At 40.4% G+C, this 27,367-nt stretch overlaps 1 protein-coding gene across 2 annotated transcripts in view; it reads left to right on the forward strand.

Moving 5' to 3' along the window:
- Positions 1–22,143, forward strand: part of CC2D2A (coiled-coil and C2 domain containing 2A) — a 132,878-nt gene extending 110,735 nt beyond the window's left edge. The window contains exons 31-38 of one of the 2 annotated variants that reach the window (XM_010857285.1): positions 6–96; positions 3,857–3,946; positions 5,733–5,846; positions 8,260–8,394; positions 13,189–13,311; positions 17,969–18,027; positions 18,846–19,020; positions 20,572–22,143. In XM_010857285.1, coding sequence (XP_010855587.1) covers positions 6–96; positions 3,857–3,946; positions 5,733–5,846; positions 8,260–8,394; positions 13,189–13,311; positions 17,969–18,027; positions 18,846–19,020; positions 20,572–20,760 — 976 coding nt within the window. In that variant the 3' untranslated portion in view covers positions 20,761–22,143. Of the gene's footprint in view, positions 97–3,856; positions 3,947–5,732; positions 5,847–8,259; positions 8,395–13,188; positions 13,312–17,968; positions 18,028–18,845; positions 19,021–20,571 lie in introns of both variants that reach the window. The other variant, XM_010857287.1, reaches the window with a different exon arrangement.
- The last annotated feature ends 5,224 nt before the right edge of the window (positions 22,144–27,367 follow it).

The raw sequence follows: 27,367 nt of genomic DNA on the forward strand, positions 1-27,367 counted from the left end.
AGCGGGAAGCCCGTCTTCGTCACTCGTTATCTCAAGCCTTTAAACCCTCCTCAGGAGCTCCTTGATGCTTACCCCAACAACCCCCAAGCAACAGCGGTAAGCATTTCATAGTGAATCAGTATCGGTGCTTAAAAAGTTTTAAAATTCAGTATGTGAAAGTCGCTCAGTTGTGTCTGACGCTTTGCGGCCCCATGGACTCTATGTAGCCTGCCAGGCTCCTCTGTCCATGGAATTCTCTGGGCCAGAATACCAGAATGGGTAGCCATTCTCTTCTCCAGGAGATCTTCCCAACCTAAGGATCAAACCCAGGTCTCCCGCATTGCAGGCAGATTCTTTACCATCTGAGCCACTAGGGAAGCCCAAAGTTCAGTATGTTACCCTCTTAATTATCATATTTCATGGTACTTAGGATAGTAACTATGTCAAGAACATTAGTGATTAATGATTAAGATTTTTTTTAGTACCACGAGGCTTACTTCCCTTACAGAAGTCTGAAGGTACCAGCAAGGATAATAACCCTTGCTCCATTCGTTCAGTGAATTCATTAATTATTGAGTGCTTACTGTGGCCCTGACATTACACTGGGTGCTGGAAAATTAACACCTGGAAGACGCTCCCCATGAGTACAGCATTTAGGACATCTCCACAAAGCACATCCCTACCAGGCTGTTAAATGCGCATCATTCTCTGCCTGTAAAGAACCACACCTATCAGAGTCTCAAATGAACAGAACTGTGTGTTGAATAGACTACTCTTTTTATCCTTTCCAGCTTATTTATTTTATACATAAACATGTTGCACCGTCTTTTTTTTTTTAACTTCTTTTAAAATTTTTTCAAATTATTAAAATATGATAATACATTTATAGGAGACTTGGAAAATACAGACCATGTAGTTCCACTATATATTACAATTATTTTTTTAAGTAGATACATTAAGATTTTTAGTTGGAGCTTCAATATCAAACTCTCAAAAATTAATAGAATGAATATATAGAGACGTAGAAGGATATAGTAGACCTGAAAAGCACAATGAACCAATTCAAGGTAATTAAGATTTATACAATTTTCACACAACAGTAGGATACAAATGCTATTCAAGTTCCCATAGACTGTAAACCAGGAGACACTGGAACATACCCAGGGATATACGACCAGGTACAAAACTTTCATGATATAAAGGTATTAAAATCATACAAAGTCTTGAACAGGCTATTCTTAATTGAACACTGTAACTCATAACTGTCTTTGGAGAGTGGATTGTAAGATAGTAACCCCTGCTTGTGAGTTATTAATATAGCAATTTAGGGACAGAGAAGGAAGGCTCTCAGAAAATCCTAGATGCAACACATAATGACAGGTAAAGAAAACAGGAAATCTGTGTAGAATTCAACAAGTGATGGCACCCCACTCCAGTACTCTTGCCTGGAAAATCCCATGGATGGAAGAGCCTGGTGGGCTGCAGTCCATGGGGTTGCGAAGAGTCGGACATGACTGAGCGACTTCACTTTGATTTTTCACTTTCATGCATTGGAGAAGGAAATGGCAACCCACTCCAGTGTTCTTGCCTGGAAAATCCCATGGATGGAAGAGCCTGGTGGGCTGCAGTCCATGGGGTTGCGAAGAGTCGGACATGACTGAGCGACTTCACTTTGATTTTTCACTTTCATGCATTGGAGAAGGAAATGGCAACCCACTCCAGTGTTCTTGCCTGGAGAATCCCAGGGACGGGGGAGCCTGGTGGGCTGCCGTCTATGGGGTTGCACAGAGTCGGACACGACTGAAGCGACTTAGCAGTAGCAGCAGGTGGCTCAGACAGTAAAGAATCCACCTGCAATGCAGGAGACCTGGGTTCGATCCTAGGTCGGGAAGATGCCCTGGAGAAGGAAACGGCTACCCACTCCAGTATTCTTGCCTGGAGGATCCCGTGGACAGAGCAGCCTGGTAGGCTATAGCCCATGTTGGAAAGAGTCAGACATCACTGAGCGACTGACACTTTCTTTCACTTTCAACAAGCATTGTCTTCATAGAAATAATATAAAACCTGTGTGGTTGAAAAATCAAGATAAAACAAAAATCCTGAAAAACATGTATATATGTCAGGACGGATTGATGAGACCATTTTAATGCCCTATATTTTCCAAGGGCAAAGATAAATGTTTTTAACTTTAGAAAGAAAGTGAAAGTGAAGTCGCTCAGTCATGTCCGACTCTTTGCTACGCCATGAACTGTTGCCTACGAGGCTCCTCCATTCATGGGATTTTCCAGGCAAGAGTACTGGAGTGGGTTGCGGTTCCCTTCTCCAGGGAATCTTCCCAACCCAGGGATTGAACCCAGGTCTCCTGCATTGCAGGCATACACTTTACAATCTGAGCTACCAGGAAAGCCCAACTTTAGAGTTCAAGTTAAATATTCAAATTGAAATTTCTAGATTAACAACTTAAAAGAATCTTAAAAATTGGGTATAACTTCCAAACTAGCAGAAGATAAAATAACAAAATGGAGTAAAGAGAGTGAGAAGGGGAAAAAACACTGAAAAAGTGTGAAAAATAAAAAGCACAGAATAAGGTAGTAGAAATAGTCTAAATATTTACCAGTAATCACAATCAAAGTGAAGGGATTAAACTTTCCAGTTAAAACACAGACTGTACAGCTAGATTTTTAGAACACTTTGTAGTGGAACTTGACACACTGATTCTAATATTTATACAGCAGTGCAAAGAGCCAAAAATAGCAAAATAATCCTGCAGAGTAAGAAGAGCTCAGTGGGAAGATCTACCATGTCATATAGTCACTAAGGTAAAATCGTACTGACACACAGATAAAAAAAGAGAATTTAAAAATCCAGAATAGAGCTACACAAATATGACCCACTCAAACCTGATGTATGACAAAGCTGGCACTGGAAATTAGTAAAGGAAAAACTATTACATAAACTGTAGTGGGATCACTGATTTTACATATGGAAAAAAGATAAACATCAATTCCTGCTTCACACCATTCAACAGATAGACTGAGAACTTACATATGAAAGGCATTTTTATCCATAAGACCTGATATAGGAAGATCATTAAACAAGCCAGAAAAAAGCACTGACTATAAAGAGAAAGCATAAACTTGACCACAGTACGACTGAGAACCTGAGTCTAACAAAAGAACAGCACAAAGGAAATGAAAAGACAAGCCACAGTCGCGAGAGGATGTTTATAGCTGAGCCACCAGGGAAGTCATATAATAGACAAAAGAATAGTAACTAAAATATATTTTTTAAAAACTACACATAAACTTGAAAATATACAAAATACTTAAATACAAAGTCACAGAAGTAGAAACATGAAGGGCCAATAAGCATATAAAAAGATGTTCGTCCTCCTTAGAAATTACAGAAATATGAATGGCAACCACAGCGATGCACCAGCCTTGGTTTCTAAATACCACTGTTCTCTCTCTAAATGCATAGAGTTGGACACGACTTAGCGACTGAACAACAGCTATCTAAACAGAACCAGGACTTATTAGAGAAACGGGTGCTCAGGAAAATAAAAGACGATCCTGGAGAGTTCTAACAGTAAGGGGAAAGGAAAAAGAAGACGAGGACATTTCAAAGACACACAAGAGCCTTCTGTAAAAGGCTTTCTTCATCTGTCAAAGATGGATAATAGCAATAGTCTTCCTCGGGATGTTTGGAGAGGATTAAACGAGATACTATTAACACAACACTTAATTAGCACTTGTGAGGATTCATTTTGTTCACATAAATGTCTGTGATACATGAAATTTTCTTGCAAGAAATGAGGTACAGGATCCAGCTTTCTATTGTCTTGGGAAAACAGTTACAGCTAATTTTGTTTAAACAGGAACTGGTGGCCCGATACGTGTCTCTGATTCCTTTCTTGCCCGACACGGTCTCCTTTGCTGGTGTCTGTGACCTGTGGAGCACTTCGGATGTAAGTATTCTTCCTCACAGATGTGCTGGCTTCATGGAATATCAGTAAATGGCTTGCTTAATTTTAAATTGCAACATTTAAAATTATAAAAGTCATTATAAAAGTCTACATGGCCATCTGTTTAACAGAATGAACTACATTCATTCTGAAATACTTTTTTCTTCCTGGTTCAATCTACCCACACTTCAGGAGTTATGCAAAAACTAATTATTTGTGCATATACACACACTACTTCAGATGTCTTAATGCTGATTTGTCCCCCCAAAGTTTTATTCATAAAATAATCAAAATCGCATTTTATATTACATTGGAAATTGCATATTCCTTAATTTATGGGGGCCTCTTAAGGCATGTCATTATTCAGGTAGTAAGTATTTCTTCGTTCCCTGACACATGTCAGACACTATACAGAGTTCAGGCTATGAGCAGAAGAAACATGGCCTCTGACCTCTTGGAACTTACAATCAATGTATGCTAGCTACATAAACTTCGGAATGAGTCTTCAATGGTATAAACATGTATTATCACTGGTATTCATTTGGCTTCTGGATCTCAGGTACTGTGTTGGCATAAAGTTGAACTGTGATATACAACTCCCTTCGAAGAATAGCTCTAAAAGGAAGAAACTGGAGTACACTTTGAATTATTTGTTCCCCAATATATTTTAGAAACAGTGTTGACAATTTTAGAGATAAAATTTCACAACCTTAAGATATTTAAAAGAAGACATACAATGAATAGAAGAGCTATGTGCTCTAGAGCCAGACAAGCTTTCCACTTCCTAGGTATTGCTTCATCTCTCTGTGCCTCCACTTCCTCATCTGTAAAATGGGAAGATGAGAGTATGCCTTCACAGGTTTATTCCAGGATCCATTGAACTGACTCATGCGGTGTGCTTAAAAAACAGTGTGGCGCTGGGATGGGAGGTCAGGATGTGAACAGGCAGAGCACAGAGGATTTCCAGGGCAATGAAAACACACCACATGATACCACAATGACCGATTCGTCAAACCCACAGAACGCACAACACCAAGAGGGAGCCCTGTATGTAAACTATGCTCTTTAGGTGATTATGGTGTCAGTGTGGGTTTATCAGCTCTAACACGTGTCCCGCTCTGGTTGGGGATGTTGATGATGTGCATGTGTGGGAACAAGAAAACATGGGAAATATCTGTAGCTTCTTTCCAGCATTGCTGTGAAGCTAAAACTGCTCTAGAAAATAAAGTCTTTAAAAAGAAAGTGTTAGCACATACTGCTACTGCTAAGTCACTTCAGTCGTGTCCGACTCTGCGACCCCATAGAGGGCAGCCCACCAGGCTCCCCCATCCCTGGGATTCTCCAGGCAAGAACACTGGAGTGGGTTGCCATTTCCTTCTCCAATGCATGAAAGTGAAAAGTGAAAGTGAAGTCACTCAGTCATGTCCAACTGTTAGTGACCCCATGGACCGCAGCCTACCAGGCTCCTCCGCCCATGGGATTTTCCAGGCAAGAGTACTGGAGTGGGGTGCCATTGCCTTCTCCACACAGAGGGCTATCATATATAAGTTCAACATGAAAACTGAAACTTTGAAATTTATCTCCCTGACCCCACCCCACAATCGATTCTAGAAATTCATGTCATTGAAATGTCAGAGAAAACACCATGTCCAACTAAAATTGGGTGTTTTTTTAAACAATATATCTTATCTTTTAAACCATTAGTTTTAAGAGTGTCTTTTAAAAATCCTATACAGCCCGTCTAGAGTGAAGCAGCCAATGAACATGATTTTTCTTTCCTTTTGTTCAGCAATTTCTCGATCTCCTGGCAGGAGATGAAGAAGAACACGCAGTTTTACTATGCAATTACTTCCTCTCCATGGGAAAGAAGGCCTGGCTGGTGACGGGCAATGCTATTCCCGAGGTAGGACCATTAGGCTGGCTCTCTCTGAGAAGGTCATTGTCTAACATGGTGCTGTTATGTTCCAGGTCATGGGCAGGACTTATTTTCATAGCAGTTCTTGGAGCTGCAAAGAAAGTAGCCCAGAGAAGCCACAGTAGGGAGAGAGAACCAGTGATGAGACATGACAGGGTTTTCGGGGTACTTGAGCCCTATACGTTTGAGGATGTTCTGGGCAAATCTGAGCCCTTTTCCACCCATCACCCCCACCTGGCTCTGCCCTCCCGCCCATCTTACGAAGAGTTCTGATTCCCTCAGCTATCGAGTGTTATTCATGCTGAGGAATGAAAGGATCTGAAGAAGTGTGGCCGGGGTAGAGATCCTTTCACGCCTGCTTCTTCCACAAGCAGTTGCTGTTAGGCTGGCATGCGAAGCAGAACAAGGCAGATAACCACAGGGGCAAAGAGAAGAATGTTCATGCCATGTACTGGTGTCTCTGTTATTTTTATTAGACTGGAAATAGAGACTACTAAAATCTGTTTCCCCAGCCCACTGCAAATACCCCTAAACTGGGGGCAGGTTGGGGGTAGTTTGAGGGCACAAATTTTAAAAAGTCTCATGGATTGAAGCAGCTTAACTTAAAAGTGTTTCAGAAAACAGGCTCCCAGGCTCTGGGAATCCTTGGTGACTAGACAGCACAGGCTGCTGCTAGACAGGCAAGGTCACAACTGAACCCTAAGTCATTTTCAGTCTCTGTCTTCCAGAGAGCCTGGAACCGGGAAAAGAGTACAGGACTAGGAAGTCCCCAGGCCCGGGTCCAAGGCTCTGCCCACTCCTCACAAGCTGCATGACTCTAAACGATTTGCTTCACAACTCTGAGCTTCATATAAAGAAAGTTGGGATGATAATTTCTACCCCACCTTCCCCAGAAGCCTAGAGTGAGCATCAATGAAATCACACAAGAAATAAACGAATGAATAAATGCACACTGTAAAAGGAGGGTCTAATAATGCACGAGTATTCTGAATAAAAAGTTAACATCCCTCTGCAAGTTTTCACTCCCAAGCCCACCCCTCCTCGGGTATACTCAACCGTCAAGAGTTCAGAAGTATCCTTTCACAGTACTTTCTATTCGTTTACGTAATTATAAAAGTGTATCACATATCAATCCCTGTATTAGAAACAGGAATTTTCAAATTCTGTTTCGAATTTTCCTTCTAAACAGGAATTAAAAGTATTATTCAGATATAATCAGCCTTCTGAATACTTAAAAGGCAAGCTTGCTCACTCTAAAAAGAAAACCCAGTTACTATTAATTTCCATCAATAATCATGCTTCAGCCAATCTTAAGATATCTTGCCATTTTCAACACCATGGATGGACCTAGAGGGTACTATGCTAAGTGGAATAAGTCAGAGAAAGACAAATAATGTAATGTGGAATCTAAAAGCCAAAGTAAATTAACAAAATAATGAAACAGAAACAGAATCATAGATACAGCAAAAAACGCAGGTGATTGCCAGGAGTTGGGGGGCGGACAGTGGCGAGGAGAGAAATATGTGAGGAGGGTTCAGTACAAACTTTCAGTTACAAAATAAATGAGTTACAGCTACTCATCGTGAAATGTATAGTGTGGGAAATATAGTTAACAATTATGTAATGTCTAACAGATGATAACCAGACATCACGATGACCATTTTGAAATGTACAGAAATATCAAATCACTATATTGTTTACCAGGAATTAACATAGTGTTGTAGGTCAATTATACTCCAAAACAAACAAACTCAAAGAAAAGAGATCAGATTTGTGGCTACCAGAGGCAGGGGACTGGGGAGTTAGAATTAGATAAGATAATCAAAGGGTACAAACCTCCAGTTATAAAACAAGTTCTCAGGATGCAATGTACAATATACTAAAGATAATTCACATTGCTGTACATTGTAAATGAAAACTGTTAAGAGAGTAAATCTTAAGGGTTCTCATCACAAGAAAAAAAATTTTTTCTTGTCTATTTAAAGACATCTATATGAGATGATGGATGTTCACTAAACGTATTGTGGCCACCATTTGATGATGTAAGTAAGTTATGTTGGACTCCTTAGACTTACACAGCACTGTATGCCAATTATATCAAAAAAAATTGAAAATATATGTATCCCATTTAACTTTTAAAAACAAGATACATTAGTTCAGTAACATGACCATCCCTATTTGGTCACCATACTGAAGTAGTTGAAGGGGCAAGAATTATGCAAGAGTAAACTTTTGATTTTATTAATTCAACATAATCTAGAACTTCAAACTAATTTTCACCATTAGCCATGGGGTTTAGAAATTAGATGTCCAACTAAAATAATGAACTGTCTGTACAAAGTCCTCTTGGCCCTAATTGCATAATTAATTGGAAATTGGCTTAATGGCTGTTTTCTTTCAGGGTCCAACCGCCTATGTGCTAACTCGGGAACAAAGTCACTATTTAATATGGAACCCCTGCAGTGGACATTTTTATGGACAATTTGATACTTTCTGCCCCTTAAAAAGTGTGAGCTGCTTAATAGGTCCTGATAATGTAAGTATTACCATTTCCTCTGAAATATGGTTGGTTGACTATTTTTTTTAACTGACCTATTAATTTTAATAATATTTGTGTGCCAGAAAATTTACATATATATGTATATGTGTGTGTTTATATATATATATGTGTATATATATATATAAAATTGTTGCTGTTCAGTCGCTAAGTCATGTCCAGCTCTTTGCAACCCCATGTACTGCAGCACGTCAGGCTCCTTCTTCCTCCACTATCTCCTGGACTTTGCTCAAGTTCATGTCCATTGAGTTGTACTGGACCTGGTGGCTCAGACAGTAAAGAATCAGCCTGTAATGTAGGAGATCCAGTTTTGATCTCTGGGTCGGGGAGATCCCCTGGAGAAAGGCACGGCAAACCATTCCAGTATTCTTGGCTGGAGACTTCCATGGAATGAGGAGTCTGGCGAGCTACAGTCCATGGGGTTGCAAAGAGTCAGACGTGACTGAGAAACTATCACTTTTACTTTTCACACTCAATTAATTATTGAGTTGGTATTGGTAATTAAAGATAGTGTCAAGCAAAGGTACTCCATAAGGCACTGGTTAAAAACATGAGTTATTAGATCTCACTGCCTGAGTTTAAACTCCAATGTCAATGTTTACCAGTTGTGTATGCTTAGGAAAGTTTCTTAATCTTAAACAGCATCAGTTTCTTCCCCGGTTAAATGAAGGTATTTGCTAGTAACTATAGAGTAGTTGTGAGAAGTAAATGAGATAATCAATACAAAGCAACTATCACACAGTAGCAACCCCGTGTTGGCTCCTGTGACTGTTTTTATGATCATCATCTACCTTAGGAATCTCTGAACTGACTACTAAAATGATTCAGAAGAATCATTTCAACAGGTAGCCCCAATATATGTATTCTTATTTGTAAATTATATACTTACTTATGTATCGATACATTATTTACATTACACAGAGAAGACATATCTTTCTTAAAGAGAGATAATTAGAGGGTCTAAAATTTCTTCCCATGTCACTGTGATGTGCTCCCTGCTGTGAAGGCCTCTGGTCTACGGGTTACTACCAGGAGTAGAGATAAGACACGCTGAGCACCCAGCAAAGCACCTGTCTGCCACAGGGATTCAGCAAACAGTAACTACTATTAACCACAAGTGTGAAAAGAGAAGTGCAGCATCCCATGTGCATGGTACTGTTTTTAATTAAAAGCATAGGGATAATCACAGATGATCTGCTAAGCTCCATCTACATGTAGAGAAGCACTTTAAGGTCATATTAGTAGTCAGGCAGAGTCAGAGGGTACTGGAAAAGCCTTCGAAGAATTCCATTCTCTGTCAGAATTACTAGCTCTCAAAACAATTACCATATGGCTGACCAATTCACATCAAGCCAAGTGCTGTGAGCAAGAAAGAAGCCTTTCCTCCTCTTCTGTCAAAACGGACAGCAGTGGCTCAGGGTGCCGGCAGCGGCTGGGAGGGAACCTGCTCGAAGCCTCGGTCACCCTCCAGAGGACCCGCCCGAGGCTCACTTTCTGGGTCCGGCCCTCTGAACCTCCGCTGCCTCTGCTCCACCACCTCCTTAAGAGACTGCCAGGCTTTCTCCTCCTTCACTCCTCTGCCAAGAAGTCAGTCCTTTCCATCCATGTTTGTGTTTCCACTCCCGCTCCAACACTTGCCTCTGTTAAGTTTTCTCTGTCATTCTCTGTAGATATGCTTCTCCCAACCCAGCTATACCCTAAACTACCACTGCCCCTCCTTGTCTTCCTTCCAAAATTCTTTAAATTCTATTTATATGCCCTGCTTCCACTTTCTCAGACTTTATTGCTGTTGTTAAGTCGCCCAGTCGTGTCCGACTCTTTGCGACCCCATGGACTGCAGCACACCAGGCCTCGCTGTCCATCACCAACTCCCGGAGTTTGCCCAAGTTCATATCCATTGCATCAGTGATGCCATCCAGCCATCTCATCCCCGATGCCCTTTTCTCCTTCTCAGACTTCAATCCTCTATAATCTAGTCCTCTTCCCTAATCAGCCTACAGAATTAAACTCTGAGAAGTACCATTGTCTTACTAATGGATAAATAAGTCCAGTGGTTTATTCTCCTCACTCACTTCTCCTTTTCTATGGCACATGACACAACTAATCACCTCTTCATGAAAAAAAAAAACACTTGACCATCCTTGGTTTACTAGTAAAGGACTGTTGGTTTTCATTTCTCTGCAACAGCTTCTCAGGTTTCTGCCACTAACTTTTCTTTCCACACTTTGAAAGTAGATTTTCCTGAAAATTCTATATTTAGATTTCTTGCAGAACCACACTTACTATTCATTATAGCTCTATCTAGTTTATCCTGGCAAAAAAAAAAAAAAAAGTCATAATTCTATCACTAGCCCAGGAATCTTTGGAACCTGAATCTTCAACTGTTTGCTAGACAGCAAGGTGCTGATCAAAATCTCAAACTCAGGACATCCAGAACTCAAATCATTTTTCCTTTATCTCTGAAAACAGCCCCTCCTCCTGGCCCTCCCACTTCTACAGAGGTCAGGCACTCAGATTCAAACCCCGTAACTGTCCTTGAGTTTCCCCCTCCCCTACTTCCTACTTCAATCCTATTAACAGATATTAGTACCAAATGATACAGATACCGCCCCTTCTGTTTTCCAGGTCGTGTCATTATTATTTCGTCCTGCATTACTATAAATAGCCAAGTAAATTATCTGTCTCCAGCTCAGTCCATCGTTTGGTCCTCTGATGCCTGGTTATTTCCGAGTGTTCAGCTTTCCTCGTGCGATGGCTCAGAAAGTACTGAAGGCACCTCACTGTATATAAATTGAAGAATAAACGTCTCACCTTGGATTCTAATCTGACTTCAGCTCTCTTCCCAGTGCTATTTCCGACTGCTTTTCTGCACATTCCCTACCCTACAGCCAGACTGTAGTTCTTAAAAACCTTGCCTTCTTAAAACTACTTGCCCCTATCCCTGTCTAATCTCCAGAGCAAATAATATTCCTGTTAAAACAGAAGGCAGATTTTCATCCCTCTGCTTAAAATACTCCAGTGACTTCTTGGCTCAGGCCAAAGTCAGAGCCTGAACCTTTACAGTGGCCCCAAGGCTTCCACGACCTGACACCTGCCTGGCCCCATCTTCCCTGATCCCTTTCTTGCTTCTACGTGCTCACTCCTCTGAAGTCACCTTGTTCTCTTTGCTGTCCCTCAAACGCGCTTTGCATTTGCTATCTCCTCTGCATGGATGACCCTTCCCCTTACCAGACAGCTTAATTCTCCCCTCACTTCATGCTCTCTCCAGTGAAAACATCCGTGTGTGTGTGTGTGCGTGTGCGTGTGTAGTCACTTATGTCCGACTCTGCGACCCTGTCCAGGGATTCTCCAGGCAAGAATACTGGAGTGGGTTGCCATTCTTGCCTAGCCCCCAATCTCACCTCTTACTGCATAGCTTTCTCTATAACCCATGTTAAGTTTAACTATTGCCACAACAAAGCACTAAAAGCTCATCCTCAAACTAAATGGCCTCAGACCGTTATTCTCATGGACCCGTCAGCCAGCCAGGATGGTTCTGCTGACAAGGCTGGGAGCGCCCTGCTTCATGCGTTTTTATTCTGGGACTTGGGGCAATGACAGTCGGCGGGGGCACAAGAGGGCAAGTAGGAACATGCAGAGCTTCTCTGGGGGCTGGGACACAGAATAGTGACACCATCGGTCACACTATGCCTCTCTACTTAGCACAAGTCAAGAGCCAAGGAAATACATTTCTAATTTCTACCCTTTTAGTGGCGGGCTTCCTGGGTGGCTCAGTGGTAAAGAATCCACCTGCTAATGCAGGAGATGCAGGTTCAGGCCCTGGGTCGGAAAGAGCCCCTAGAGAAGGAAATGGCAACCCACTCAAGTATTCTTGCCTGGAGAATCCCATGGACAGAGGTACCTTGACGGCTACAGTCCATGGGGTCACAAAAGAGTTGGGCACAACTTAGTGACTAAACAACAACTGCCAAGTAACAGGGCAGAGGCTGTAGGTATGGGCAGGGGTGCAGAACTGGGCCAGTGATACCCTCTCCCACGCCACGTATCGTCTGATATCCCATCTATCTGTTTGTCTGCACCGTCTCCTCATTAGCTACTACGTGCCGGTAGAAACTCTGTTTCATTTACAACTTTATCCACGACTGTATTAGAACTGAGCCTAGATATAAGATGCTTGACGATTATGTTGAATGGGACAAATTCACCACTCAGGCGCACAGTTACAGGTAGGTAGTCATGCCTATCACATGCCAACCAGGAGCTGTGCCAGACACTAATGACGCAGTGGTGAATAGAGCACGGGACAGAAGTCCTCAGGGAAACATCTCAGTCTAGTGAGACAAACAACAGTAAATACAAACAGTAGTAATAAAATAGCTAACAGCTCCTGAGGACTTAGTATGTACTAGGCATTGTTCTAAAGAGACGTAAATAAATTAACTCGCTTAATCTTATGAGGTAAGTACTATTATCCCACTTTTATAGAGGAGGTAAGTTTCTAATCACCAGGAACTACCTTATTTCAGCAATCTACATTCAATAGTAAGGTCCACCTCGACTGCAGGTATACAAAAATGTAAAGAAATGGCCCATGGCAACTACGTGATGCCACTGATTGTAAAATGCTTGTCGGTGTTAAGAATCAAAACATGACAAAAAATGGGCAAGCAGTGTGTCGTCTTGCTGTCTCTCTGCTGCCTCTCTCGAAACACTCACACGTGTATACACATACATCTGCCACCATATACACTAATGTAGTCTTGTCTTTTTTAGATTTGGTTTAATATTCAACAATATGATTCCCCACTACGGATAAATTTTGATGTCACCAAGCCCAAGCTATGGAAATCTTTCTTTTCAAGAAGTCTTCCATATCCTGGCCTTTCCAGTGTTCAGGTAGGATATATTCTTATTAACAATTAAATGTAGACAGACAGGTCTTCCCTGGTGGTTCAGATAGTAAACAACCTGCCGGCAATGGAGGAGATGCGGGTTCAATCCCTGGTTTGGGAAGATCCCCTGGAGAAGGAAATCGCAATCTACTCCAGTGTTCTTGCCTGGGGATTCCCACAGACAGAGGAGCCTGGTGGGCTACAGTCCATGGGGTTGCAAAAGAGTCAGACACGACTGAACAACTAATACTTTTACTTTCAAATGCAGACAAAGAAAGGGAGGAATTTGACATCGTTATACTGGGTAGCCAGATATTTTTTGATCCTTAATTCCACTCCTAGGTATTTAGTCTAGGATAATTCTTCATTTTCAAACTTAGTTAAGGCTAATTCCCAATAAGAAACAGACCGTCATATGATGAACCACTATACATACATAAAAGAATAAATTTGATACAGAGTCCTGTGATCTAAAAAAATGCCACAAAATATATTTCATTTAATTTTTCAGATGCTGGTCTCAATTCAATAAATTAACTTCATCACATGTTTCATGTTGAAACATGAAATCAAAGTTTGGGGCATGATCCAGGATGGACTCATTAATTTAGAGGGTCCTGGACATTATTAGATTATAAATAGCAAGCCTGAGATGTATTATGAAAACTTTAAATTTGATAGTTATCAGTTCAGTTCAGTCGCTCAGTCGTGTCCGACTCTTTGCGACCCCATGAATCCCAGCACACCAGGCCTCCCTGTCCATCACCAACTCCTGGAGTTCACTCAGACTCACGTCCATCGAGTCAGTGATGCCATCCTTCTCTGTCTCATCCTCTGTCGTCCCCTTCTCCTCTCGCCCCCAGTCCCTCCCAGCATCAGAGTCTTTTCCAATGAGTCAACTCTTCGCATGAGGTGGCCAAAGTACTAGAGTTTCAGCTTTAGCATCATTGCTTCCAAAGAACACCCAGGGCTGATCTCCTTTAGAATGGACTGGTTGGATCTCCTTGCAGTCCAAGGGACTCTCAAGAGTCTTCTCCAACACTACAGTTCAAAAGCATCAATTCTTCGGCGCTCAGCCTTCTTCACAGTCCAACTCTCACATCCATACATGACCACAGGAAAAACCATAGCCTTGGCTAGACGAACCTTTGCTGGCAAAGTAATGTCTCTGCTTTTGAATATGCTATCTAGGTTGGTCATAACTTTCCTTCCAAGGAGTAAGTGTCTTTTAATTTCATGGCTGCAGTCACCATCTGCAGTGATTTTGGAGCCCCCAAAAATAAAGTCTGACACTGTTTCCACTGTTTCCCCATCTATTTGCCATGAAGTGATGGGACCGGATGCCATGATCTTAGTTTTCTGAATGTTGAACGTTAAGCCAACTTTTTCACTCTCCACTTTCACTTTCATCAAGAGGCTTTTGAGTTCCTCTTCACTTTCTGCCATAAGGGTGGTGTCATCTGCATATCTGAGGTTATTGATATTTCTCCCGGCAATCTTGATTCCAGCTTATGCTTCTTCCAGTCTAGCATTTTTCATGATGCACTCTGCGTAGAAGTTAAATAAACAGGGTGACAATATACAACCTTGACGTACTCCTTTTCCTATTTGGAACCAGTCTGTTGTCCCATGTCCAGTTCTAACTGTTGCTTCCTGACCTGCATACAGATTTCTCAAGGGGCGGATCAGGTGGTCTGGTATTCCCATCTCTTTCAGAATTTTCCACAGTTTATTGTGATCCACACAGTCAAAGGCTTTGGCATAGTCAAGAAAGCAGAAATAGATGTTTTTCTGGAACTCTTGCTTTTTCCATGATCCAGCGGATGTTGGCAATTTGATCTCTGGTTCCTCTGCCTTTTCTAAAACCAGCTTGAACGTCAGGAAGTTCACGGTTCATGTATTGCTGAGGCCTGGCTTGGAGAATTTTGAGCATTACTTTACTAGCGTGTGAGACGAGTGCAATTGTGTGGTAGTTTGAGCATTCTTTGACATTGCCTTTCTTTGGGATTGGAATGAAAACTGACCTTTTCCAGTCCTGTGGCCACTGCTGAGTTTTCCAAATTTGCTGGCATATTGAGTGCAGCACTTCCACAGCATCATCTTTCAGGATTTGGAATAGCTCAAATGGAATTCTATCACCTCCACTAGCTTTGTTCGTAATGATGCCTTCTAAGGCCCACTTGACTTCACATTCCAGGATGTCTGGCTCTAGGTCAGTGATCATACCATCGTAATTATCTGGGTTGTTAAGAGCTTTTTTGTACAGTTCTTCTGTGTATTCTTGCCATCTCTTCTTAATATCTTCCGCTTCTGTTAGGTCCATACCATTTCTGTCCTTTATCGAGCCCATCTTTGCATGAAATATTCCTTTGGTATCTCTGATTTTCTTGAAGAGATCTCTAGTCTTTCCCATTCTGTGTTTTCCTCTATTTCTTTGCATTGATCGCTGAAGAAGGCTTTCTTATCTCTTCTTGCTATTCTTTGGAACTCTGCATTCAGATGTTTTTATCTTTCCTTTTCTCCTTTGCTTTTCACTTCTCTTCTTTTCACAGCTATTTGTAAGGCCTCCCCAGACAGCCATTTTGCTTTTTTGCATTTCTTTTCCATGGGGATGATCTTGATCCCCATCTCCTGTACAATGTCACGAACCTCATTCCATAGCTCATCAGGCACTCTATCTATCAGATCTAGGCCTTTAAATCTATTTCTCACTTCCACTGTATAATCATAAGGGATTTGATTTAGGTCATACCTGAATGGTCTAGTGGTTTTCCCTACTTTCTTCAATTTAAGTCTGAATTTAGCAAGAAGGAGCTCATGATCTGAGCCACAGTCAGCTCCTGGTCTTGTTTTTGTTGACTGTATAAAGCTTCTCCATCTTTGGCTGCAAAGAATGTAATCAATCTGATTTCAGTGTTGACCATCTGGTGATGTCCATGTGTAGAGTCTTCTCTTGTGTTGTTGGAAGAGGGTGTTGCTATGACCAGTGCATTTTCTTGGCAGAACTCTATTAGTCTTTGCCCTGCTTCATTCCGTATTCCAAGGTAAATTTGCCTGTTACTCCAGGTGTTTCTTGACTTCCTACTTTTGCATTCCAGTGCCCTATAATGAAAAGGACATCTTTTTTGGGTGTTAGTTCTAAAAAGTCTTGTAGGTCATCATAGAACCGTTCAACTTCAGCTTCTTCAGCGTTACTGGTTGGGGCATAGACTTGGATTACTGTGACACTGAATGGTTTGCCTTGGAAACGAACAGAGATCATTCTGTCGTTTTTGAGATTGCATCCAAGTACTGCATTTAGGACTCTTTTGTTGACCATGATGGCTACTCCATTTCTTCTGAGGGATTCCTGCCCGCAGTAGTAGATATAATGGTCATCTGAGTTAAATTCACCCAACCAGTCCATTTCAGTTCGCTGATTCCTAGAATGTTGACATTTACTCTTGCTATCTCTTGTTGCCACTTTGAATTTGCCTTGATTCATGGACCTGACACTCCAGGTTCATATGCAATATTGCTCTTTACAGCATCGGACCTTGCTTCTATCACCAGTCACATCCACAGCTGGGTATTGTTTTTCCTTTGGCTCCATCCCTTCATTCTTTCTGGAGTTATTTCTCCACTGATCTCCAGTAGCATATTGGGCACCTACTGACCTGGGAAGTTCCTCTTTCAGTATCCTATCATTTTGCCTTTTCATACTGTTCATGGGGTTCTCAAGGCAAGAATACTGAAGTGGTTTGCCATTCCCTTCTCCAGTGGACCACATTCTGTCAGATCTCTCCACCATGACCCGCCGTCTTGGGTTGCCCCACGGGCATGGCCTAGTTTCATTGAGTTAGACAAGGCTGTGGTCCTAGTGTGATATATACAAACTGTGTAATATAAAATGTATTCTTTGCTGTGGATCAAATCTTTCCCAAAAACGTTTTAAGAAAAATCACTGTAGAGAAATTCTTCATGGATACAAGGTAACGTAAAAGTTTGCATAGGAGAATTGTTTGCAGAAGCCTAAGGACTGGAAGGACAGAAGGGGTAAATTATGGTGTATATATAGTGGAGTATTTTATAGTAATTACACAAATGGATCCATATTTATGAATCTTAGTTAAGCACACTGAAAATACGTATTTGCCATCCTCTCTAAATATGTTAAAGGGGAAAATTATATGTTCACAGGATAAAATTACTAAAGTTTAGAAAAGTGAAAAGCAATACAGTATACTGTTTAGGGATATGTATATCTGTAGTTAAATCACAAACACAGTTCACTAATTTGCCTGTCTGCACTGACTATAACGTAAACACCGCAAGAGCGGGGATTCTGTTCATACGGGCTACATCCTCTTCACCTGTTTAAGTGTCTGACACACAGTAGGTCTTCAATACATGTTGAATGAAGGAGTGCTGAAAAAAACAAATTCAGATTGTGGTTACTTCTGTGAGAGAAAGGGTAAGAAAACTGAGAAAGAACTACACAGCACTGTAATTTATTTGTGATGCTTTACTTAAAAGTAGATCTTGGGTACACTGGCATCTGCAATATTATCCTAACTCAATGAAGAGTGCATAATTAAAAAAAAAATTAGAGAAGGATGTACAGCTATTAAAATAAACTGATTCCTAAAAAATTTCTCAACTGTTTTTTTTTTCTTTTATAGCCAGAAGAGCTTATTTACCAGCGCACAGACAAGGTGGCTGCAGCTGAACTGCAAGACAGGTCACATGATAACCCATAAATCCACATGCCGTCTGTCACTAGGAGTGTTACTGTCAAACGAAACAGTTCTCAGCCTGGATCAGTGTGAACGGCAATTAAACTTTAATTTGTGTTTACAAAGTTCCAATGTGGCCTCTAAATCCCAAGGCTCTGGCATCAGCATGGTGCGAGCCAAAGGGCAGTGAAGTCCACCACTGAAGTCACCACCAGTGAAGTTTCTCCAGAAACTTCCCCCCAGATTAGAGTTCAACAGCATGCATGCATGGGTCCCGTGCAGTAATCTCACAATCCTGGGCTTAAATAGGCCCATTTTGTCCCATCAGTGGTTCAGTGAACTTCAGCTACTTTCTAAACCTAGCACATGGCATTAATAAGATGGCTGGTAAGAGCCCGTTTGAGGCCCATAATCCTAATCATGAACCCTGTAAAACAGAACTTTTATTTTTCCAGTTTCACAAGGCTCAGAGAGGTCCCCGTACTTGTCAGGTGTTTAAGGGGCTTCTGAGCCCAGCCAGACCTTCCCAGTTCCAAAGCCTGTATGTCCTTTCTGCTGTCTCAGGCCACAGGAAGAGGTACATGTCAAACTGTACAAGATCACAGTGAGCCTTTTATGGTATTATTACTAAAAAACACCAATTTACTCTCAACTCCAAATTTAAAATAAAGTTGTGAGATTCTGAGAACAACTAATTGCTGGAAAAAAAAAAAATCTTGTTTCTTCTCAAAGTTTCAAAATGCTATTTTTGGTACTTTTGTTTATGAGGGAAAAGTCAAGTCAACCCCAAAAAATGGAGTTGTTTTTTTTTTTTCATAAACAGGATTGAAAAAATACTAAAAGAAAAAATCATGGACTGGCGGCCGCGCCATCTGACTCGGTGGAACAGATACTGCACCTCCATGCTGCGTCACTTCTTGCCTCTCTTAGAAAGGAACCAAGACGACGTGGAGGACGACCACAGAGCAGAACTGCTCAAACAGCTAGGAGACTACAGGGTAAGCAGTCCATTTCAAATTGGAAACTGCTTGGTACGATGGGCTTTGGAATCAAAGTGTCTAGATTACTTCCCAAACTATATAGACGAAGCAGCAGAGACTAAAAAATGTGATTAAAAGTTCATAGCTCAAGAATGAACCCACCACTAAATAGCAAAACGTCTCTATATAACAGAAATATCACCATTTTTTTGTAGGAGGGTCCTATGAAAAATATCTTTTATAAAATCACAAGAGTATTACATAAAATGAAAATGTCTGGCTAAATCATGTTAGACTCAACTGAGCATAAAGGTAAAGCCAACCATTCTTGAGCAGACTTTAAGGATATGACTTTATTCTGATTGCTTTTTGTTGCTAAGAAAAATTCTCCTTACTAGGCAATATATATTCTCTGCTGTCAGTAGTGCTGTGTGTTCATACCCTATAGCTGGATACTGAAACCTAGAAAGCAGTGGCAAACTGAAACAGTAAGCCTCATTGGTCAACAGTATGAAACCAAGCTGGACATTTTTAAAATCTATTTCATTTTACTTCTGGCTGCACGGGGTCTTTGTTGCTGCACACGAGCTTTCTCTAGTTGCAGCAAGCAAGGGCCACTCTAGCTGCGACGCATGGACTTCTCATCGCAGTGGTTTCTCTGGGTGCAGAGCACAGGCACTAGGCGCGTGAGCTGAGTAGTTGTGGTGCACGGGCTTAGTTCCCCACAGCATGTGGGATCCTCCCGGACCAGGGACAAACCCATGTCCTCTGCGTTGGCAGGCGGATTCTTAACCACAGGACCACCAGGAAGGTCCCAAGTTGGACGTTTAATTCTATTCAGTGACTAAAACTTACCCTTTGACTTCTAAGGCTAGGTTTCAGCTGCGATGCTTTCAAGTAACAGAAAACTTATTTCAAACAAGCATGAGCATTAACAAATTTTAGGGGTGAGTAGCTATTGGGGCTATACCACGTCTGTACGTCTTCCCACTCTGCCCTCCTCCATGTGATGGCATCATCCACAGACTGGTTTTCCTCATGGGAGCACAGGAATAGTTCCTGGTAGCACTCATATATGGACACACGTGGGCTGGAATAGTTCCTGGTACGGCTCACAAAGGGACACACCTTGCTCTAAGCAGCAGAGAACATCTGTATGCCATTACTCCTTACAAGTTCCCCAGATCACATACCCTCTTTCCTGTAGATCAACACTGAGGCCAGGTAGAATGTGTTCATCTACCCTAGGTTCCTGGTACTGCATGGGTTTCTTTCTATGAAAACTCGGGGCTATGAGGAAGAAGGAAGGGAACAGTGGAGGGTGGCTGGGTGATTAACAGGTATCTTAAACATCAAGTCAGTATGGTAGCAATTAAAACACTTTGCCTCTCTCCATTTTCTATAATGCTAATATATAGCTGAATGGAAAAACAAAGCTAAATAAATGACTTTAAGACCCAAAAGGAAGACTTCCTACTTAGAACTGCACATACTTAATTAGGGGGAAAATACAGTGAAAACTTCACATTCAATAATGATTAAAATGTTGGTTGTTTTGTTTTCCTGCAGTTCTCTGGATTCCCCCTTCACATGCCATACTCTGAGGTGAAGCCTTTGATTGAAGCTGTGTACAGCACTGGAGTACATAATATTGACGCTCCTAATGTTGAATTTGCTTTAGCTGTGTATGTCCACCCATACCCCAGAAATGTTTTGTCTGTCTGGATCTACGTTGCCTCCCTTATGCGAAATAGATAATACTTCCCTGTATGTTTTATATCATGTAAAATTTATAATTAAGATGTGAGAATATTTTTTTAAGTGCTCTTGATCTGTCAGAGGAAAGAAAATACTTGCAAATAATGAAATAAAATTATCATGATTTTCAAAATGTGCAAATTTAGTAGTCTGCCTTGTCTTTGCCACTCTGACCCTAAATTCAACTTTGACAACTCAGAGTTCCTATGACCTTTATAGCTCTACGTTTTCACACTTGGCTCACCTTCTACTGGGAATGATCTTCTTCTTTGCCAGTAAGATATCCTGTGCACTTAGATAGAAAGAATTAATAGTTAAAATAGCCATACTGCTCAAAGCAATCTATAGATTTAAGGTGCTCACTATCAAATTACCCTTGACATTTTTCATAGAACTGAAACAAATAATCCTAAAATTTCTATGCAACCTCAAAAGACCCAGGATTGCCAAAGTAATCCTGAGGACAAAATCAAAGCAGGAGTAGCAGTCCTCCCAGACTTCAGACAACACTGTTAAAAGCACAGTAATCAAAACAGCATGGTACTGGCACAAAAACACACATATAGATCAACAGAACAGAACAGAGCCCAGAAATAAACCCACACACCTTTGGACAACTGATCCTCAGCAAAGAAGGCAAGGATATACAATGGAGAAAGACAGTCACTTCAGCAAGTGGTGCTGGGAAAGCTGGTTAGCATCATGGAAGTCAATGAATTTTGCACACATACTCACACTGTGAACAAAAATAAACTCAAAATGGTTTAAAGACTCAATCTAAGACATGACACCATAAAACTCCTAGAAGAAAACAAGGTTTTCTGATTTAAATCATAGCATTTTTTTCTTAGATCAGTCACCCAACACAAAAGAAATAAAAAATAAACAAATGGGACCTAATCAAACTTACAAGATTTTGCACAACAAAGGAAACCATTAAAAAAACCAAAAAGACAACCTATGGACTGCAAGAAAACATCTGCAAACGGCATAAACAACAAGGGCTTAATTTCTAAAATCTACAAAACAGCTCATACAGCTCAGTATCAAAAAACCAATCTAATCAAAAAGTGGGCAGAAGACCTAAATAAGACATTTCTTCAAAGAAGACATACAGATGACAAACAGGCACATGATGAGATGCTCAATATCTCTAGTTGTAAGAGAAATGTAAATCGAAAATACAGTGAGGGACCACCTCACACAAGTCAGAATGGCCATCATCCAAAAGCCTGTAAGTTAATGCTGGAGAGGGTGTGGAGAATATGGAACCCTCCTACACTGTGAGATACAAATTGGTGAAGCTACTATAGAGGTTCTCTAAAAAAAAAAATAAAAGTAAAGTTATCATATGATCCAGCAATCCCCAAAAGAGATGAAAACTCTAATTTGAAAAGATACATGCCCACTTATGTTCACAGAAGCACTATTCACAATAGCCCTGACATGGCAACAACCTAAATGTCCACCAACATATGAATGGATAAAAAAGATGTGGTACACACAGTGGAATATTACTCAGTCATTAAAAAAGGATGAAATGTTGCCCTTTGTGGCAACATGGATGAACCTTGAGATTATCATATTAAGTAAGTCAAACAAAGACAAATATACCACTTATATGTAGAATCTAAAAAATAAAACAAATGAACTTATTTACAAAGCAGAAACAGACTCACAGACACAGAAACCAAACTTATGGTTACGAAATGGGAAGGGAGAGAGGGATAAATTAGGAATACAAGATTAGCAGATACACCCTACTACATATAAAACAGATGAAGAACAAAGACCCACTGTACAGCACAAAGAACTATATTATCTTGTAAAAACCTAAAACACACTATTCATCTGAAATTAACAATACTGTAAATCAACTTTACTTCAATTTCAGAAAAAGAGGTATCCAGGGAGGGTAATTAGGTTATAGAGCACTCAGGATAGACCCCTCAAGTTTGAATTTAGTGCTCTAACAACAGACAGGAGAATTTACTTCACTTCTACACCATGCATGGATACAATGAGATGTCTATCAACAAACCAGAAAGAGACCCCATGAGACACCAGATCTGCCAAAATCTTGACTCTGGACTTCACAGCCTCTAGAAATGTCAGGAATACATGTTATTTAAGCCACCCAGATTATGGCATTCTCTTTTAACAGCCCAAATCAACTAATCAAAAGTCAGGTAATATTAAAAAAAAAACTAAATATATGTACTGACATGGAAAGTGGTACACAAAATAGAAACATGTAAAACAGGATTTCTCAACAGCAGCACTACTGACTTTGCTTTCTTCTATGAAATCTTTCTTCTATGCTTTCTTCTCTGCAATCACCCTGTTTTTTCCATCTTTTAAAGGTTAAAACCTTGAAGCTTTCAACAGCTAAGCCAAATATCTCTCTTGGCAAATGTCACATTGCACTTGAAAATATGTGGGTTATTTTCAAATATCTGTTGATACTGATTTCTAAAGTGAGAAGACTCCTTATGATTTCAATATCTTTAGACCATGAAATTTTTGCTCCTTGTTTTCATCCCTAGATATGTTCCAGGGTCCCCTGCTTTATAGTCTATGGGAACTTGAATAGAATTTGTATCCTGCTGTTGTGTGAAAACTGTATAAATCTTAATTATATTGTATTGGTTCATAGTGCTTTTCAGGTCTACCATATCCTTCTACTTTTGTATCTAATCATTCTGTTCATTTTAGGGAGTTTGATACTGAAAATCCAACTAAAAATCTTAATTTATCTACTTTAAAAAATAATTGTTACACCGGACCTATATGCAATTTTGTCCAGTATTTTCCAGCTCAGTTCGGTTCGGTCACTCAGTCACGTCTGACTCTTTGCGACCTCATGAACTGCAGCACGCCAGCCCTCCCTGTCCATCACCAATTCCCCGAGTCCACCCAAACTCATGTCCATTGAGTCGGTGATGCCATCCAACCATCTCATCCTCTGTCGTCCCCTTCTCCTCCTGTCCTCAATCTTTCCCAGCATCAGGGTCTTTTCCAGTAAGTCAGCTCTTCACATCAGGTGGCCAAAGTACTGGAGTTTCAGCTTCAACATCGGTCCTTCCAATGAATCCCCAGGACTGATCTCCTTTAGGATGGACTGGGTGGACCTCCTTGCAATCCAAGGGACTCTCAAGGGTCTTCTCCAACACCCCAGTTCAAAAGCATCAATTCTTGGGTGCTCAGCTTTCTTTAGAGTCCAACTCTCACATCCATACATGACTACTGGAAAAACCATAGCCTTAACTAGATGGACCTTTGTTGGCAAAATAATGTTATCATACTTCCATAATTTAAAAATGAAAAAAAAAAAAAGACAAGGATGCCCACTCTTGCCACTTTTATTCAACATACTATTGGAACTCCTGGTCACAGCATTAAGACAAAAAAAAAAAAAAAGCATCCAAATTGGAAAGGAAAGGAAAAAGCATCCAAATTGGAAAGGAAAGGTTGAAAGTGTCACTGCCTGTAGATGACATGATACTATATATAGAAAGCCCTTATGGCATCACTAAACTACTATTCAAACTAATTAATACCACACAGTTGCAGGATTCAAAATTAGTATTTGTTGCTCCTTAGTATCCACAGGAGATTGGTTCCAAGACCCTCTTTTGGACACCAAAATTTTCAGATGTTCAAGTTCTTTACAGTTGGTCACATGCATTTGCAGGTTCTACACCCACAGATCCAATCAACCACAGATTGTGAAATATTCTCCAACCGTGTTTGGTTGTATCCGCAGGTGCAGAAACCACAGAGGGAGGGCCAACTGGACAGAAATCTGTTGCATTTCTATATGGTAATAACAAACTATCAGAGAAATTAATAAAACAATCCCATTTACAACTGCATCAAGAAGAATACAAAACCTACACATAAACCTAGCCAAAGAGGTAAAGTACAAGCTATGAGACACTGATGAAAGAAACTAAAGACAATACAAATGAAAAGATACGCTGCACTTGTGAACTGGAGGAATTAATATTGTTAAACTGGCCATACTACTCAAGGCAATCTACAGATTCAACACTAGCTCTATCAAAATACCAAAAGAACTGTCACAAAACTAGAACAAATAATTCTAAAATTGAATGTAAACACAAAAGACCTTGAACAACCAAAACAATCTTGAGAAAGAACAAAAAAGTTGGACGAATCATGCTTCCTAATAAAAAACAGACACACAGATCAATGGAACAGAGTAGAGTCTAGAAGTAAACTCACACTAAAATGGTTAATTAATCTATGACAAAGGTGGCAAGAATACAAATGGAGAAAGGACAGCCTCTTTAATAAACAGTATTTCAAAAACTGGACAGCTATATTATAAAAATAATAAAATTGGACTAGTTTCTCACAACAAATACAAAATAAACTCAAAATGGATTAAAGACTTAAACCTGAGACCCAAAACCATAAAACTCTCACCAGAAAAGATAGGCAGTATGCTCTTTGATATTGGTCTTACCAATAGCTGCGATATGTCTCCTCAGGCAATGACAATAAAAGCAAAAACAAGCAAATGGGGCTGCATCAAACTAATGAGCTTTTATATGGAGGAGGAAAAAAAACTCTCAACAAAACAAAAAGGCTGCCTACTGAATGGGAGAAGACATTTGCAAAATGATATACTTGACAAAGTGTTAATATCCAAAACATACAAAGAACTCATACAACTCCACATCAAAAAAACAAACCAGATTAAAAAATGGTCAGTAGATGACTTCCCTGGCAGTCCAGTGGTTAAGATTTTGCCTTCCAATGCACAGAGTGCTGGTTTGATCCCTAGTCAGGGAGGTAAGATCTCACACACCTTGTGGCCAAAAAAAACCAAAACATAAAACCTAAGCAATATTATATTGCTTAAAACTGTATTGTATAAAATTCAATAAAAACTTTAAAAATGGTCCACGTCAAAAAAAAAAAAAAAATCAAATAAAAATGGTCAATGGACCTGAATAAATATTTTTTCAAAGACATACAGCCAGCCAACAGATCCATGAAAATATGCTCAACATCGTGACTAGGAAAATGCTCAGATCGAAACCACAATCAGGTACCACTGCAAACCAGCCAGAACAGCTACTAACAAAAAGACAATATATAACAAGTGCTGTGAAAACGAGGAGGGAAGAGAACCCTCATGCACTGTTGGTGGCACTGTACATTAATGCAGCCCCTATGGAAAACAGTATGGAAGCTCAAAAAAAAAAAAAAAAGTAGCCATTTCACTTCTGAGTATTTACCCAAAGAAAACAAAAACACTAATTTGAAAAGTTAAAATGCACTCAGTGTTCACTGCTACATTATTTATAATAGCCATGGTATCAAAACAACCTGAATCAATGGAAAGATCTATGCATAAAGAAGATTTAATGTGTACATGCACACGTGCGTGTGGGTGTGTGTATGGAATACTCCTTAGCCATAAAAAAATCTTGCTACTTGAAACAACATAGATGGATCTAGAGGATATTAAGTAAAATATGTCATAACAGAGGGAAAAAAATATGACATGATTTCACTTATATGTGCAATCTAAAAAACAAAACAAAAGCAGTCTCCCATAAATATAGAAAACAAACCAGTGGCTATGGGAAGGGAGTGGGGGGTATTAGGGAAAGGGGAATAAGAGGTAAAAACCCTGTTATACAATAAATAGGTGTCAAGTTATCATGCAGTACACTGAAACAACACTGTACATCAACTATATTTTAATAAAAAATAAACTTAGAAAAAATTTTAAACCATTCAGTTCAGTTCAGTCACTTAGTCGTGTCCAACTCTTTGCAACCCCATAAACTGCAGCACACCAGGCCTCCCTGTGTATCACTAACTCCCAGAGTTCACCCAAACTCATGTCCATCGAGTCAGTAATGCCATCCAGCTATCTCATCCTCTGTCGTCTCCTTCTCCTCCTGCCCCCAATCCCTCCCAGCATCAGGGTCTTTTCCAATGAGTCAACTCTTCACATGAGGTGGCCAAAGTACTGCAGTTTCAGCTATAGCATCAATCCTTCCAAAGAACACCCAGGACTGATCTCCTTTAGGATGGACTGGTTGGATCTCCTTGCAGTCCAAGGAACTCTCAAGAGTCTTCTCCAGTAGCACAGTTCAAAAGCAGCAATTTGTTGGCGCTCAGCTTTCTTCACAGTCCAACTCTCACATCCATACATGACCACAGGAAAAACCATAGCCTTGACTAGATGGACCTTTGTTGACAAAGTAATGTCTCTGCTTTTGAATATGCTGTCTAGGTTGGTCATAACTTTCCTTCCAAGGAGTAAGCGTCTTTTAATTTCATGGCTGCAGTCACCATATGCAGTGATTTTGGAGCCCCCAAAATAAAGTCTGACACTGTTTCCCCATCTATTTCCCATTAAGTGATGGGACCAGATGCCATGATCTTCGTTTTCTGAATGTTGACCTTTTAGCCAACTTTTTCACTCTCCTCTTTCATTAAGAGGCTTTTTAGTTCCTCTTCACTTTCTGCCATAAGGGTGGTGTCATTTGCGTATCTGAGGTTATTGATATTTCTCCCGGCAATCTTGATTCCAGCTTGTGCTTCTTCCAGCCCAGCATTT

This window comes from Bison bison, unplaced genomic scaffold, assembly GCF_000754665.1.
Source record: "Bison bison bison isolate TAMUID 2011002044 unplaced genomic scaffold, Bison_UMD1.0 scf7180017864379, whole genome shotgun sequence".
Taxonomy (NCBI): Eukaryota; Metazoa; Chordata; class Mammalia; order Artiodactyla; family Bovidae; genus Bison; species Bison bison.